This window comes from Artibeus jamaicensis, unplaced genomic scaffold (genome assembly GCF_021234435.1).
Source record: "Artibeus jamaicensis isolate MK-2021 breed Jamaican fruit bat unplaced genomic scaffold, CSHL_Jam_final scaffold_537, whole genome shotgun sequence".
Lineage (NCBI taxonomy): Eukaryota > Metazoa > Chordata > Mammalia > Chiroptera > Phyllostomidae > Artibeus > Artibeus jamaicensis.
This window is the reverse complement of record NW_026522047.1, coordinates 31,771,174-31,789,098: the sequence shown is the minus strand read 5'-3', so window position 1 is coordinate 31,789,098 and position 17,925 is coordinate 31,771,174. Positions and strand designations below refer to the sequence as shown.

General features: G+C 45.4%; 1 protein-coding gene across 2 annotated transcripts in view; it reads left to right on the top strand.

Annotated features, from left to right (window-relative positions):
• Nucleotides 1-1,011: 1,011 nt before the first annotated feature.
• The window catches only part of SH3RF1 (SH3 domain containing ring finger 1), a 154,490-nt gene continuing 137,576 nt past the window's right edge, over nt 1,012-17,925 (top strand). The window contains exons 1-2 of one of the 2 annotated variants that reach the window (XM_037140375.2): nt 1,012-1,211; nt 2,714-3,199. In XM_037140375.2, the coding sequence (XP_036996270.2) occupies nt 2,807-3,199 (393 nt within the window). In that variant the 5' untranslated portion in view covers nt 1,012-1,211; nt 2,714-2,806. The remainder of the gene's footprint in view (nt 1,212-2,713; nt 3,200-17,925) is intronic. The other variant, XM_037140374.2, reaches the window with a different exon arrangement.

Here is a 17,925-nt window from a genome sequence, read left to right as displayed (position 1 = left end):
ACGTTGAGACAAAATTTTAACCTGTTTTTCCCTCAGAATTGAGTCTGAAAAGCAACATTAAACATGTGGACAACTTGTTTTTCAAAACTACTTTTCAGAGTTTACAGGTGTGTGCCTGGGGCAACCAAAACAAAGATCACAGGGATGGTTATGGCTGCCTCCCAGGCTGAGATAAACAGGCGCCTCTCAGTTAGTTGTGCGTGCCAGCTCACCTGAGGTCAGACTTTGAATTTTCCCCACTTAAGGCAGGTAGAACGGGGCCTCCCAAGGCTGGGTTTTGAACCCACGCTCCCGTTTCCCCAGCTTATCTCCCTTCCCATTTTGAGTTTCTGGGTCAGCAATCCTCCCAGTTGGTCAGGTGTGTGTCCCTGGGGAGGCAGGGTGGTGCCTGGATGCGGACCGACGGGGGAACAACACTGGAAGGCGGTGGCCCGGGAAATCGGAGGGTGGACACCTGCCCTGGGACTGTACGCCCGACTGGATCAACAGGCTTGCCTCGGACCCAAGGGGTCGAATGGGACTTCAACCCTACGCAGTGCCTTTCCAAGGCTGAGCGAACAGAAGCCTGCCAGGGTGCGATCAGTTTCCGCCAGGGCTGCTCCCGCCCTTTCCTGGGACCCAGCCCCTCCCGCACCGCTCGCGGCGGGGGTCCCCAAACCGACTCCGGCCCCTCTCTCCTTTATTTACCCGCCGCTCCCCAAGCCTCTCCCCTCTGTGGCTTCATTGTACGGGCCTGTGCCCCCAAGTCTGCCTCTTCACAGACCCCTGAGGTCCGTGTTTCCCGGACTCTCGGCTGTCGCAGCGCCCCCGTGCCCCGCCACCCCCGTCGCGCCCCCGGGCTCGCGGGGGCCGCGCGCAGGTACCAAGTGCCGGGAGGAGGGTGCAGCGGCCGCGGTTCCCAGAGGTGCGCGGGCCGCTCCGGGGGGAGGCGCTGTGGTGCAGGGCGGCCCCTGGCGCCCCGGGCGCTGGCTGCGGCTCGGCCTCCTTCTCCTCCTCCTCCTCCGCTTCCTCCGCCCTCCTTGGCTGGGAAAGTGGGAGGAGGCGGCGGCGGTGGCGTGTGTTTGCGCGCGTGAGGGGGGCAGCGGAGAGGAGTCTCCGGTGCTGCCGCCGCGTCAGAGACACTGCGAGCCCCGGACGCTGCGGGGCCGCATCCGCATCGGCCGCAGCCACCGCTGCGGGGCCGCGAACAAAGAGAGGAGCCGAGGCGCGAGGTAGGTCGCGGGGACCGGAGCGGGCAGAGCTTCCCGGCTCAGAAGGTGGCGATCGGGTGTCCCCTTCTTCTTCCCTCCGCGCTGCTCACGCTCTCCGTCTCCCACCCTGGGGTCCCCGTGGGCCGGGAGCCGGGACCTGCGGGAGCGGAGCCCGAGGCCTCGCAGCCTTCTCCCAGCAGGAAGCTGCTCGGGCTCCAAGCCGAAGTCTCCGGCGCAGCCCAGCTTCCCCCCCGCTCTCTGCTGGCTGCGTGTCTCCGGGGACTCCCGCCTCCTCTCTGCAGGGTGATAGCTGTTTCTCGGTGGCACTTTGTGGGGCAGACTTCCGCAACTTAAGGGTTCGATCTATTTCTAAGTCCTTGCAAACTTCCAGCTGGGGAATTTGGTGCCCGGCCTGACCGTAAGGGAAGCGGAGATGCGGCTGTTGAATGAGATCCCCATTCGGGCACTGGTCGGGCCGCAGCCCCAGCCGGGCACCCTCCCCTGCCTGTGCCCGCGACACCTGGCCCCGGGGTGTGTCTGCGCCGCGCCGCCGCGCCTCCCTGCGGGTCTGGAGTACCTGTGCTGGGCGGCGTGGGAGACGGGCGCAGCCTGGGCTCCCCCCACCGCGACTCTGTCAAGAACAGCTGTTAGCGCTCCCAGCAAAACCTTTTCACCGCCCCCCCCCCCGACATTAACAGTTACATTCATTTTGGTGGTGGTGGGAGAGCGGCGCAGTCGCTGGTTTAAAGGCTTTTTCTGAATGGCCCCATTTTCATATTACGCCCAGTTTTCCATCCAGCATTCCATTGTCAAATTCTTTTGGTGATAATTTTGCCAGATTTTCTGAATGGGATTAGGACAGGCCGTTCAGAAATCCGTTTCCGAGCGTGCTCTGAAGGGTGCTTGTATATTTCAGCTGCTTTCAAGCAGGTCTTTAGTTGTGTCCTTTAGAATTGTCATAACCTTCAGCTCAAATTGGTTGGGCAACATTAAACAGTTCTATTTTTAAGGCCAGTGAAGAAACATATGTATTTAATATTGGGATCATTTACCACAAGTGATCACATGAGGCATGGTTTTTCTTAAACACTAAAATTGGGAATTTTGTTGGATTTAAAAGTAATTTCAGGTGGAGGAAACTTTCATTTGCTTCTGTTCAGCTTCTTATATGAGTTGGGGACTTTATTAAAGCAGCTAATATCACTTTGAGAGCTGAAGAAATTATGGTCTTTATTGCATTTCATAAATCCTATTTATGGCAGGAATCCTGTTGGTACTTCATAGCTGTTTCTGCACAGTAAACTCCAAAATATTGCTAGGGATTAATTTTGAATTGTTTTTAAAAGTCTATTTTGTTTTTAAGTGTTGGCTTTGGAGTTCAGGAACCACATTCCAAAGCAAAGCTACACTCTTCAAGGGATGCACTTTTGTGTACTTTTTGGTTCTTGGCTCCTCTGTAAACCTTTTCCCCAGAGAACAATACTAATTTTTTGTCCTTTTTTTCTTCTCCCCCGTGACTCCAGAGCGAAGTCTGAAATGGATGTTACATGAATCACTTAAGGGCTGTGTACAACTATGAATATTTCTGAAGCTTTTTCTCAGTAAACTAGATAAAGATGGATGAGTCTGCCTTGCTGGATCTTCTGGAGTGTCCTGTGTGTCTAGAGCGGCTCGATGCTTCTGCCAAGGTTTTGCCCTGCCAACACACATTCTGCAAACGATGTTTGCTGGGGATCGTAGGCTCTCGAAATGAACTCAGATGTCCTGAGTGCAGGACCCTCGTTGGCTCGGGCGTTGAGGAGCTTCCAAGTAACATCCTGCTGGTCAGACTTCTGGATGGTATCAAGCAGAGGCCTTGGAAGCCTGGCCCCGGTGCAGGCGGTGGGACAAACTGCACAAATGCACTAAGAGTGCAGAGCAGCTCTGTGGCTAACTGTAGCTCAAAAGATCTGCAGAGCTCCCAGGGTGGACAGCAGCCACGGGCGCAAGCTTGGAGCCCCCCAGTGAGGGTGAGTAGCCTGCAGAGCATGTTGATAAATAACGGTGGTGATGACCACATTTTTTTCTTTATTCTCTAACTTGATGTTTTCTAAATCAGGTTGTTGCTAAAGAAGCCACACTTACTATAACAGGTAGGAAGTTATACTTTAGGATATTTTTTCCTCTTTTGGCAGGAAATTGGAGATAACTAATAAATTTTCTTGTTTTTAAATTTTCTCCAGACAGTCTCTGTTATCTTTTAAAATAAATTCTGGGAAACAAGTAGCAATTCAATGAAATTTATCAGACAGCAGTTTTTTGTGCCCCCTTGAAAATGAAAATTTGTTATCGTTTTACCATTTTGATGGATTTGGGAAAGCCATAATTAGGTAGGTAGGTGAACATTTATGTATACATGTTCTAAATATGTGTGAGGCTAAATCATAAGTAGGAAGTCAAGCCTTAATTTTTATGTTGCTTAGAGCCATTCTGCTGGGTTTATGAATGCACAGCACAGAATTTACTGGTTGGAGGAATTCTTAACAAATCATGGCCACAGGTAGCAGAGTTTTGTTGCTGTAGCAACGAAATGTCATTTAGGACTATGCTAAAAAGCAAGAGAATCTGGCTTTATGTTGGATTTTACAGGGAGTGAAATGAAACATTCCATTAAAATGATTTTTCTTGGGTTTTGGGTTCGGACTGAAATAATTTTAAGTGACACTAAATATTTGGACAGTTACCACAACTTAAATTTCTAGAAAGAAAGGTATTCTGAATAAATTTGAGTTTAAGTGGTCGGCAATGGCACCACAATAAGAACTGCTTCTCTCATCTGTATAAAAACGAAGAGGAGTTGTGGACGTCAGGCAGAGAAAACAATTCAGTTTGTGTTGGAGGAAACAATTTTGGTAATTGGCCAAACTGATAAAATATATTTTTAAACCACAGCTAATCTGGATGAGAATATATATTTTTCAAGTATTTGTAGGATATACACACAAAACTGGCTTTTTTACTGTCAAAACAGCCCACTGGGACAGTATTAGGCAGTATAAATTCACAGATGTGATGCTCAGATAGCTGTAACAGACTAGCAGCCCTTTAGTCATTCCCTTCCTTCTCAGTTCATCTTTTAAAAGGATATAAAAGTATTTTACATCACTAGATTTAAAGTATGTAAAGCATTTTTAATCAGTAGAACACAGTTTTGTCACTAGGCTAATCAGATTTGTTTCATATGTCATTAACAATTTTTTAAAAGACAACAATAACTTCAGTGTAGGGACGTTTTCCTTCCATATCTGAAGTCTGCATGTTGTGAAATTGATCTGCTTACAGCACTTTTCTTAGACTTCCTTTATTTTATCGTGTTTACCGGTACCTTGATTAGTGGATATGTACTCATCAATATTTTAATCACAGAATCGGTGATGTAGTTGACTGGTTCTTAGACACCTGACTCAGGCCTGCTTAGCTTAACTAGGGAGTAGATTCTGCTTCTTTGGAGAGATTTTGTTTCCTTGTTAATTATACCTGAGAAGGCATAGCTTCTGGCTACGAATAGAAGTATCTTAGTGGTTGACACATTGCCTTACCTGTTGTGAGAAATACATTGAGGGCTTGACTCCTGATCAAAAGGAATTTAATAAGAGGGCTCAAGCATTCAAATTAACATTTTCTTTCTGCCAAAAATCGACTACGTAATGTTGTAATGTTCATTTATTTGAACTGCTAAGCTCCCAGAATTGAGTTTCACTTTTCTTAGGTAAATTTTTGTGCGATTTTGATGATGTTAGTATTATTTTTCTGACTTTTCCTAGTTTATTTTATGTGGTTTCCTTTAGCATGAGAGAAACTACTCACCACGAAGGGCAACTGAACTTGAGCCTTATAACTTGGATAGACTAGCTGGGGTCCGTGAAACAGGAGATGGTATCTGTTACTTTGCGGTGGCACAGAATGTGGAGGACGAAACAGCCACATTTTCCAGTCATCTGAGTTGATGCTTGTGCTGCAATTCTTATAGAAAGACTAGTTTTTCTGTAGTCGAAAATCATTTCCCATTAGTGATCACTCTAGGACCTTTTATTTTCAAGTATTCAAAACAACCAGGGCTACACAAATAGTCCAGGCGTCCGAAAGGTAAAACCATCTCAGAAAATGCTCCTTTAAAAAGTCAGAAATCTGCGAGGCACAGATGTGTGGAGGTTGTAGAGCCCTCCTTTGGACACTCCCTGAGGTGACTGACGACAATAAATCCCAAATGCACATCCTCCCCCCTTAGATGTTCCGACACGACCAGGCGGTGCCCGAGCCTGTTTCCACATGTTGCGCGGAGCTGAAAGTGATAACATGTGGAATGTTGCTTCAGTTTATTAGTTATGTTCTGTGATCCGTTAGGTTGTGACCATGTGGCTTCCTCATGTGTTTAGCAGAGGTAGAGTGAGTGTTATCAGCAGATACGAACATTTCCAATGTGTGACACACATCTTGTTCCCAGAATTTTAGTGTTTCCTGTCTAATAGGAAGAAGAAAATGAAAAAGCGTTGGGTTGGAGTCACCAAGGGAATCCGTCAGTTCTTTACCCCAAGTGAAGAATTGCTGTTGGTTTTAAGCCAAAGTCGAGCCGTGGAATGAGCCACAGGGAGATAGACGGTGACCGTGGATATCTGTTTAATGGGCGAAAGAAAATACCTGCAGAGGATGGATTTCATGTATACATGCAAAACGCGATATGGAAAACACATTTAAGTAATTTCCGTAGATTGTGACCTAATAGGATAGCCAAACTTTGGCTTTCTCTGTGTGGTCCCAGTATTCGGGATCTGTATGCATGCATGTATCCATCTAAGTTATTACTTAATGATTTCACACTGCCTCCACCTCAAAGTGAGTCTATTCAGCAAAAATATATCACACAACCACTGACTTACGCTAATTTACACAGTACTTACTATTTTTTTCTTTATCTAACAAGTATTTGCTGAGCCCTGAGGTGCCAGGTACTGCCCTGGGTGCTGGATAGATAATGACGGACAAACCAGATACAGATTCTGGTTAGGAATTTATGACTATGTGTCAGTGTCATAGGAGGGGCACATAGGAGCAATAACAGTGCAGATAGGTAATTACACATGGTAAGTGTGAATGATTGAGAGCTAGGGAGAGAATCGGAGAAGGACCTGTGTTAAGTGTGAGGGTAAAGTGCACGTGTGTGTCTGTGAGTGTGATCTTCAAAAGCTTCCTTGAAGAAGAGGCATCCGCACTGAGGTCTAAGGGTGAACGGGTGTTATCGGTTGAGATGGGACCAGGCAACCAAAGGGTAGAAGGGGAAGAGTATTCCAAAGGCCCCACCCTACAGTGGGACAGAGCATGGCTCCTAGAAAGAGCTAATGGAAAGGGGATGTGGACTAAGCAAGGGACTGGATAGTGACCTAAGATGACCCCTCAAGTGCAGTACTGTGCAAGGTGTCGAGAGCCACCACAAGGCACCCTGGCCGGTGTGGCTCAGTGGGTTGGGTATTGTCTTGCTAACTGAAGGGTCACTGGTTCAATTCTCAGTCAGAGCCCATGCCTGAGTTGCTGGCCAGGTCTCAGGTTCGGGGTGTGTGAGAGGCAACTGATAGATGTTTCTCTTCCTCACTTTCTCCCTCTGCCCTGCCTCTCTAAAAAGAAATAAATCTTTTTTGGAAAAAGGCCACATGGGGTTCAGGGCCAGACAAGTGGTGTAGCTGGCACGAGAAAGACAGATCGTAGGGACTGAGGTGATCAGCAAGGCTTCAGAACAGAAGTGGAGCTTGGTATCAAAGCACCGGGAGACAGAGGACAGGCCGGGCATTCGGGGTGTGGGGAGCACGGGTGCAGTGTCCTTTCTCCGGCAAATGCCGTGTGTGCTTCGATTTCTGCAGTCACGTGCTTCCTTTCTCTCCCTCTCCCTATTGCTGACTGTTAGGGGCTGAATCGTACCCCCAAAATTCATACGTTGAAGTCCTGTTCCCCAGTACCTCGAAATCTGGCTGTGTTATGGGATAGCACTGTATAGAGGTGGGGAAGGTGAAATGAGTGTATATGATGGTGCCTCATCCACAATATGAGTGTTGTCCTTATGAGAAGAGGAGACTAAGACACGGAGACGCAGAGGGAAGACCGTGCGAAGACACGTGGAGAAGACACGTGGAGAAGATGGTCATCTACAAGTGACAGAGAGAGGCCTTCAGAACCTGCCAGCATGTAATCTTAGACTTCTAGCCTCCAGAACTGAGCAAGTGTCTGTGGCTAAAGCCAGCCTGCCTGTGCGATGTTGTTACAGCCGCCCCAGCAAAGTCACACACTAACTAGGGGTGTATTCCTGAAGTCCAGCCCATCGAATGGCCTCTCCATCTCCTGCCAGTCTCCTCAGTGCTGGTTTTTCCATAGACCTGCAGGGGTCCAGCCTGGCTGTTCTCTTTACTCCCGAGGTGTAGTCACCTTGAGAAATTTCGACACTGGTTAGCAAATTCATAAAGGGGTACACTGTCTCCTGTGTTCCCCACCCAAGTCAAGTCAAGTCTGTCCATTACCCTTCATCCCCCTATACACTCCTCTACCTCCCCCGGCCCCCATCTCCCTGGCAGTTGCCACACTGTTGTTCACGTCCCGAAGTTTCCCTCTTACGAGCACACCAGTCACCCTAAACTAATAGGACCTCATCTTAACTTGGCTACAGCTGCTAGACCCTGTTTCCAGATAAGGTCACATTCATAGATACTGGATGTTCAGACTTGAACTTACTTCTTTGGGGGACACCGTTCAACCCATAACAGAATGAATGGGTGTGCGAATGAATGTGTGAGTGACGTGAATTCTAATCACCCAATAAGGATCCTTGGCTGAACATTCTCTCAACAACTGAAATGTGCTTAACCCCTTTCTTTGTGTCCTTTCCTCTCAATCTGTATCGCTATTTATAGCTTGTTTTGTGGATAGATGCAAGAATTGATGTGCAAACATTTTGAAAATTAAAAAGCCAATGTAAATGGATGTATCATTGCTAGTATAATTATTATTAAAGTATCAGCCTTCCTCACAAAGGAATATATCATTTCTATTTGGAGTGACACTGGAACTGAAGTCACTGTAAAGGACTTTGAAGGGTCACACAGTGGATGTGATGTTTGGATATAGAGCTACATGGAACGGGGACCTGAGCTCAGTAATTCGGTTCCTGATCTGTGAGAAACAGCCTGATGGATGTCCATTCTCTTTGGCTACCCTCTTTCCCTGTCTCATTTCTCTGAGTGACTGAAGGAGTAGACAGGAAGGGAAAATCGTTTTATTATTGCTGGCTGGGCAGGAAAAGGAGAGAAACACCTGGTTTTGCTTTAGGTGCCGTCCCTGCTGTTCTGCCAGTCTGCGAGAAGCCCCGCCTCTGCCCCCTGGTTCCCTGGCTTCCGCCGCACCCCAGCTCCAGCATCAGCTGGTGTGGAACCGCTGCCGTGTGTTCGTTCCCTGCCCTCCTTCATTGCATCGCCTTGTCTTGCGAGCGTGGTCTGCATTTTCAGAGCAGGGAGATGGAAGAAAGGGTAGAAAAGAAGGGGGAGCGGGACAGTAGGGTGCATGCTGATCCACTTTCCTTCCTGGAATTGCTTATCCAGGTTTCTTTCCCAAGTTCCCCTTTGTGCCCCATAATTAGTCTCTGGGCTCATGAAGGGAAGAATAAAATCAAGTACAAAAAAAAGGCACGACGGTAGGGTGCTCTGTCAGTCCCTATCTCTGACTCCTTTCCTGGTGCCTATGGTCTCTCCCTCACCACTCCAGGAGCCCCTGGCTCCACCTCTGCCAGGAAGGATGCCTGCTTTCCTCTGCCGCAGCTTGGCATGCACCATTCAGTGATCCGTCCCCTCTCCAGTCTGTTGCTTTAACATGGTTTAAGCAAACCTGAGACAATGCATGACAAGCCTTTTTTATTCTAAGGTCAGAAGGCAAATGACTTTGCAGTTCACTTTGTAGCAGCAGGATTCTTCAGGAGGATTCGCAACAGTGGAGCAGCATCATACATGTGGTCTAGTGAGGCTTGCATGTGCTGGAAGTTCTCCACCTGCAGACCGCCGTGCTGATGAGGCTCCTTCACTGTGGGACTTAGCCACTTCCCTCTCCCGGAGCTGTTGTCACGGAGAGTGTATGGGTTTCCCTCTCCAGCCCCTTCCTCTTCCTCTCCTCCTCCTTTTTTAATTTCAGAGACTTCTGAAAGTAGTAACCTTACAAAGAAGAATTCTGAGCCCCAATCCCCCCTTTTGTGGCCCTTCAATCCTTTGCAGTCTCTGTGCCTGCCAGCGCCTAGTCTAGAGGGTGGCAGCAGTGGCTTTGTGAATGGTGACATATGGGTAGCTGTAAACACAGCCAATTTGAAGACATGTGTGAGTGGGCTCTTTTGGGGTAGCTGAGAAGGGAATGGAGATGCCATTTCAAAGGGTTGCGGTAGCAGTTAAGTAGTAGATTATTTGCATTGTGAAACGGAAAAAGAGCAGTAGGCGGATGTGCAAATCAATTTTAAATTGCATTAAATATAGTGCAGAAAGGCAAGGACTGTCAAGTATAAACATTTTTTCTGTTAGCCTAAGGAAATAATAAATTCCTTAAAGCATTTTTTTGTAAGAAAAAATATGCTTTTCAAACACTATATGATCACTTTTTATAATTCAGCAATGAATGAACAGGAGTCAGTTTTCATTATTTTAAAGTGTAGTGAGTGAACTTAAGCAACGAATCATTATGCAGAGGGGAAGTTAAAGTTTACTATATGGTGCTCCACGTCCAGTTTTAATTTATGTGAGGTACCCCCTTCAATAATATAGTAGTAATAGAATAAGAACATCAGTGTGGTTGACTTGGGGTGGCGAACACAAATTACAGCATACAGATGATGTCTTATAGAATTGTGCACCTGAAACCTGTACAATTTTGTTATCCTGTGCTACCCCAATATATTTAATTAAAAAGAAAAAAAGAAGGACTTCCGGCCAAGATGGAGGCGTAGGTGGAAACACTGTGCCTCCTCGCACAACCAAGTTTAAAGATAACAAAGTTTTAGTAACAAAAATGCAGCCAAAACACAGAAAATTGAACTGTACAGAAGTCCGACAGCAACGAACCATTTGTCCAGACTGGTAAGAGGGGTGGAGTCAGTGACTGGTGGAGTGAGGTTGGGCAGGAAAAATCGGCCTGACCGACCCAGGAGCACAGGTGGTGGTTGGCAGATCCCAGGTGTGGGGTGGCAATGAGCAGACCCAGTGAGGGCCCAGGGCAGCTGGTTGACTGCGGCCACACATTAGTTCGCAGGTAAACCAAGTGAAGGAGCAAGCAGTGAGACAGACCGCTCAGGCTAGGGCCCCAGTGCTGGGAATTAAAGCCTAAAAGCACCATTTGGAAAGACTTTCAGGGTCAAGGCGCCCGAAGAAGCTCCCAGACTCACAGAGAGTTTGTTGGAGAGACCCACAGGGTCCTGGAGGGTGCACAGGCCCACACACCCGGGAGCTGGCACCAGGAGGTCCAGGTTTGCTTGCAGGAAGCAGCAGAGGGGACCGAAATCTGAGAGAGAGCCCAACAAATGCCATTGCCCCTCCCTGACCCTGCCCCCACATACGGCATCACAACCCAGCAGCTGGGTCGCCCCACACTGGTGAATACCTAAGGCTCCACTCCTCATATGTAACAGGTGTGAACAGACCAAAACATTATGGCTCAAGAACAGCTTAAAGCCCCAGAGCCAATAATTCTAAGCGAACAAGAAATTGCCAACCTATCAGATGCACAGTTCAAAACACTGGTGATCAGGATGCTCACAGAACTGGTTGATTTTAGTCACAAATTAGAGGAACATATGAAGGCTAACCTAATTGAAATGAAGGGAAATGCACAGGAAACCAATAGTGATGGAAAGGAAACTGGGACTCAAATCAAGGGAGTGGACCAGAAAAAAGAAAGAAACAACCAAACAGAAAAGAATGAAAAAACAAGAATTCAAAAAATGAGGAGAGGCTTAGGAACCTCCAGGACATCTTTAAACGTTCCAACATCCGAATTATAGGGGTACCAAAAGGGAAAGAGGAACAGCCACGAGTGGAAAACTTATTTGAACAAATAATAAAGGAGAACTTCCTCAATCTGGCAAAGGCAATAGACTTCCAGGAAGTCCAGGAGGCTCAGAGAGCCCCAAAGAAGTTGGACCCAAGAAGGAACATACTAAGGCACATCATAATTATATTAGCCAAGATTCAAATGAAGGAGAGAATCCTAGAAGCAGCAAGAGATAAGGGGACAGTCACCTACAAAGGAGTTCCCATCAGATTGTCAGCTGATTTCTCAAAGGAGACCTTACAGGCAAGAAGGGGCTGGAAAGAAGTATTCCAAGTCATGAAAACCAAAGACCTACATCCAAGATTGCTCTATCCAGCAAAATTTTCATTTAGAATGGAAGGACAGATAAAGTGCTTCTCAGATAAGGTCAAATTCAAGGAGTTCATCATCTCCAAGCCCTTATTATATGAAATGTTAAAGAAACAGAAGATAAAAAAGATGAACAGTGAAAGAGCAGCAATGGTCCAATGGTCCAGTGGTCCAATAGTCTTAGACTTATCTAAGAAAAAGAAGATAAAAAGTATGAACAGTGAAAGCACAGAAAACTCACAGTTATTAACAATCACATCTAAAACAAAAGCAAACTAAGAGGACAGCTAGATCAGGAGCAGAACCATAGAAATGGAGATCACATAGAGGGTTAGCAACAGGGGAGTGGGAGGAGGAGAAGGGGGGAGAAGGTACAGAGAATAAGTAGCATAGACGGTAGGTAGAAAATAGACAAGGGGCAGGGCAAGAATAGTATGGGAAATACAGAATCTAAAGAACTTGTGACGCATGGACATAAATGAAAGGGGGAATGTGGGGAAGGGGGTGTGCAGGGTAGAAGGAGATGAGGGGGGAAATGGGACAACTGTAATGGCATAATCAATAAAATATATTTCAAAAAAAAAAAGAAAGAAATTCCAATTTAAAAAATGCCAGTGTGGGCTACGAGTAGTCCTGGCATTTGTAGAAGGCCCCTGGAAGTGTACTTGAGGACTAATACTTGAAAGTTGAACTTTTGATTTGAAGAAGATTCAGTTCCTACAGACCTAAAAATAGTCTTACACTCCTGATTATATAACTGCTTAGTTTCTAAAGCTCTTTAAAGAACTGTAAAATTTCTTTAACACATTAAATGCATGGATTAAATGTTAATATAGGAAATAACATTGTTTCGATCTGAAATTTTTGTTTTGCTCAGCTCATTCACAGTGGCATTCGTTAGCAAATTGTTCCATTTTTTCCTACTGTTAAAGTTGCCTTTTAAGCATTTCATGTGTTCCTCCCGACACACACACACACACACACACATAGTAGAACACAACTGAAGAGCTTAAGTCCATGAGGAAAAATATTTTTTCCATTTGTTTGGTAGGCCTAATTGTTTTCATTCAGTAATGTGTTTCATAGTACATACCATTATGTGCTGGTGTTATTAGCACTTTCATTTTTCTGTTGTTTACTTAATTTATGAAACAAGTCCAGAATACTAGAATGTATTGAAAGCCTAACTTCGTTGTGCAAAGATAGTGATGTTGTTGAAACTGAAGTGTTGCTTGAGAGGCACCATCATGTGACGGCTTGAAATAGTCACATGTTCCAGGATGGCCCAACCCCGGCCACAGAAAATATTGGGTCTTCACCCATGAGTACAGAAATGTATGATTTGGGGACACTGAGCATCACCTGTACAGTGGCAAGAAGGACAGAGACCTGGTTTCTAGTCTGGGACTTTAAGCCGGTGATTTCTTGTCCACAGGCCAGTTTCCTCTTCTACAGAATGAGGGCTTGTGTGATACAACTGCCTTTGCAGCCCTGACATTTTGGAAATAATCACCCCAGCAAAGGCCAAGTTTGATAGTGAACATTTAGGACAAACTGGGATTGGCGTCTGGCCATCATCTGGTGTTGTGAGATGAATGCGCCTCCCACAGCCACCCACGGACACCGGCATCTGCTTTAATGTCCCCTTGGAGGCCCACGTGGTGCCTGCCGTGGGACCCTGCAGATGAAGTGCTGAATAATCTGGGCATGCAGAAGAGGGCCGGGCAGAAAAGCAAGGACAGCTTGGGGAACCTGACGTGGGCTCAAGCTCCACGCAGGGCTGGTTTTCTTGATGGGGCTCAGTTAGCCAAGAGTGATCTACCTCTGTTCTGCCTGAATATTACCTTCCTGTAAAGTTGTCAGTGGCTGAAATTCCAGCTGTTAGAGATTGAATGCCCATATTTTATTTATTTTTATTGTTATTTTTTTAAACAAACAAGCAAAATATAACCAAAGACACTGAATGCCCACATTTTTTCAATGTTCTGCTCTTTGGAAGTGTGTGGTTTCATCTTGTCACATGGCTTTTCCTGTTCTTCCTGACTCGAGGATGCCCACTCTGATGGACAGGATGTTGACTCTGAAAGGGAGGGGTGGAAGGGACTGAGCTGCTATGGGGTCAGACAAGCCAGCGTCGGGGAAGCACAGCGAGAGGCTTCGGTGGGATAACCCTGTAATTTATCCCCTACACTGGGACACTGTTGAGAGTGAAAAGGGATGCTGGTGGTAGTTTTGCAGAGTCAACAGAAGTGAAACTTGGACTGTCTGGGGCAAACAGGGCCGAATGGTTACCCAAGCTGAGGGCAGTGTGATTTAGCCCAGGATATAGAGGAAGGTTTCAGCAAGGATGGGGCGGGTGCCAAAGAATACAGAAGCTCTTTCAGACATTTGCAGGGGAAGTGAAGGGAATTGATTTCTTCCTCTGAATGCTCCTTTCTGTGAGCTTTGTGGTTTTGCTGGAGTGAAAACGTGATGTAGAAAACACCAGGGATTTTAGCATTGGGCCAACCTTCTTCTGTGCCCTGTTATCTCTGTGGCTCTTGGGCATGTTATTTCCTCAGTCTAATTTCTTAATTTGTTAAATGATGGCCATCTGCTTTCCGGGGTTGTGAGGATTACACGAGATAAGGGATCTTAAGTGCCCATGACCTCGTAGATGTTCAGTGAGTGTTAGTACCTTCTGTTTTCTCTCTTTCCAGATGCTAGGACTTCTAGTGCCACGTATCGGTTATATTGTAAAATGAAGTCTGTTGGTATGAGGGCATGCGTGTGGATGGCTGTAGTTTGGTAATTTAATTAATCAACATTTATAATGTTAATGCCACAGGACATTTGGTTCTGTTTTAAACTTCAGGTACACAAGCCATTCATCAGTTAGTGGCTATAAATGATGTTCCTAAATATGTGGTTTTCCTGGTTCTACCAGTAACTGTAGTGTAACACTGGTTCTCTGGGTCTCACTGGGAAAGGAGATGGTGAACTCCATGATTTCTTGTATTCTTCCTGTTCCCTCTTCCTGGGATGAGAGACCCAGCCAGTGAGAGCAGCTGGCTATATATTAGACCAGGTGGTATATATATTATACCTATATATATATTGTACTATATATTATACCTGGTGGTATATATTAGACCACCTGTGACTGTTTCTTCTCTTTTCTCCTTCCTTTCCTTTCCTTTCCTTTCCTTTCCTTTCCTTTCCTTTCCTTTCCTTTCCTTTCCTTTCCTTTCCTTTCCTTTCCTTTCCTTTCCTTTCCTTTCCTTTCCTTTCCTTTCCTTTCCTTTCCTTTCCTTTCCTTTCCTTTCCTTTCCTTTCCTTTCCTTTCCTTTCCTTTCCTTTCCTTTCCTTTCCTTTCTTTTTTTCTTTCGCTGATATGGGGAATAGCTCAGATGTATTAAAACGCATGTCTTTTGGCTTTGTTCTTTGGCATAGTATTGAAAAGGAATAGATCCCTAAGTGTGCTTTGTAGTGCAGTTCCAATTTTTAAGAATTAGTGTAAGGAAAGATTGCTATGCCCTCACGTCAGTCTTTTGATGCCACTGTTGGATATACAGTGTGTGTGTGTGTGTGTGTGATTCCTTATTATGGCTGATTTTTCACACCCCTGTCACCCTCTTCCCATAGCGTCAAGATTATTTTCCTTATATAGATACTACTGGTCAGCTTATCCATGTTTTGATTATTTTCATATCTCCTGCCTAGAGCAGCTGATTGTTTTTTAATGTGGCTAGACCATCTCTGACCAAGTTCATACATTTATATAAATGATAACTTTGTGATGGAGTTGGGAAATATAGCAACGGTGAAGAGCCTTACCATGCTTTGGCTTTCAGTAAGTTTGTTTTTATTTTAATGGTGCTTCTATCTATAGTTAAAATATTCACTTCCTGATTTTGTAGGGTAAGAAAGGACATTGAGTGAACATTTTCTGATAATATCTTTTTAAAAAGTCTTATGAAAAGGACATTTCAAAAGCTTGTTGATAACTTATTCCAGTGCTTTGCAATCTTCAGAGCCAGGAAGCGCGAGGGGGCTCGCTCTCTCTCTCTATCAAATACAAATCCCTGTCCTTGCTGTTTAATCCCATTGCCCTTGTCCTGTCCTTCATGGAAAAGAAGTGCTCTCCTGTCTACTGTCCTGCGTAACCTTGCAGGCTGATATGCGGCCAGCCTCCTCCCTAGCCATCTCTTATCTGACCTAAATAACTGTGTTTCCTTTACATGTCCTCTTAGGACCTATTTGCTAACATTTTAATCATTTTAGTCACTCTCTTTTGGACGCTTTCCAACTTCTGCGGGGCCTTGCTGAGGTCCAGAATAGCTCTTAACCAGGTAATAAAGTTCCTGCTGTGGAAGGACTATCCCGTGACCCTCCTAAACAGGCTGCTTGTTTTTTACCAGATCTTATGTGCCTTTAAAAAATTAAAAGAAAAAAAAAGCCCTGGCTGGTATGGCTCAGTGGATCGAGTGCTAGCCTGCAAACCAAAGGGTTGCTGGTTCGATTCCCAGACAGGACACATGCCTGGGTTGCAGGCCAGGTCTCCAGTAGGGGGCATGTGAGAGGCAACCACACACTGATGATTCTCTCTGTCTCTTTCTCTTTCCCTTCCCCTCTCTCTAAACATAAATACATAAAAAGAAAAAGCTCACTGCATTGCTCATTCTCACTTTGCCTCAGCCCTCAGATTTTTCTCTTTTACTTAATCAAATTGGTGTTCTCCCATTTTTCATTCGAGCCATTAGTTTTTACTACCACCCTGATTAAACTGCGTCCTGTTGTTTCTGTCATCGTCTAGTCGTGTCAGCAGTTTGCAACTATCAACAGGAACTGAGAGGCGTCAATCCAAAATGCTGTTGCCTTAATAGATACTTGTAATTATATGAGTGTTCGATTTTAAACGCATGTGTAACTTGTTTATTACTTTTATTTTAAGTATTCTTCCCCCCCATTTGGTATTTGATTGTTCTCAAATCAACTGTGTTTTAGTTTTGTCTCCGAGTGACAAGTAACTTGAAAGCAGGATCCTCCGTGTTTTTTAACCTCATTTCTTGAGAAGGTAGTAGCTGTCCCATTCAGTAAATACATGTGATGGGATTGATAGATCATTCACATTCCAGAATCCCAAGGTCCATTGGGACACATTCCTGTCTTCGTAAGAGCGAGTACCTCGCCACACACCTCTTTTTGGTGCACTTAATGATATTTATTTTCCATTATTTAAGTCAGCAGTGGAAGTATTACCCAAAGGCTGGGTAAGCCCTCGTGAAACTTAGCTGTAATCGGATCCTGAATAACATTTCTCTGGAGGGCGGCCCTTGAAACATTTGTGTTGCACCCACCATGGTGGTCTAGAAATCATGTTTTCCTAGTTCATTAGGAAGAATGTTCTGCTGAGTTTAATCAGAAGCTTTATAAAAGTTAAACTGTGTAGTCCATTTTCTCCTGTTCCCCAGGCATATCATCACTCCGACACAGAGGAAAACGAAACAGAGTTATTAGGGTGCAGGTTGATCTCCACCAAACACCCTGTGATTTCTCTGCTAGCAAATCTCTCCTTTGGGGATGAAAATGGTGACGTGTAACGTGGCCTCTGTTCTGATGCAGATTATCTGTGTGCTGCGTAGTTCCCACGACAGGTAACCCTGTGGATGGTGGGCAGCACAGGCAGTGATGTGGCAACAGCACCTTCCCCTGCCAAATCCCAGGACAGGCAACGTGCACATTCACAGTTAAAGTTCTTGAGGACAAAGAGGAGAAATGGGGGCAGAAAAGGGCAGTTAAAAGAATAAATTAGCCCCAAGGGACTCTTTTCAGTTCTCAAATCATAAGCCAGCCATTTATGATAGGAAACCCGACAAGGACCCTAGGCTTTCTAGTTCAGGTCCCTGCAAAGCTGATTCTCTGAGTGTTAAACTATAATGCATAGAAATACCTAGAGTTGTTATTACCTCTCTCAAAGACTAAGCTATGTGGTACCTACAAATAAGTCACACTAGATGTCCCTAACATTTCATTATAGATGAAAGAGAATGGCCTATCTTGAGAAGCAGCGTGTTAGGAGGGCTTGGGAACTTTAGAAATGTGTCACGCTGCGGTTTCTAGGTGTGTTATGAATGAAGAAGAGCTTTGTGTGGAAGGAGTGGCAATGCTGTGTGAATATTTATTATGTAAATTTGTGTGTTGCTAGGTTATTTAAGTTTCTTCTCTGTGATCCTAGCTTTCTGTACTTCCTGGACTGAGAGGAGTTTATTTTTCACATTAACTTGATATGTAAATTTCTCAGCTCCTGCTGGTGGCTTTTTTCTCCTTCCAGTTTCATGGCATCAAG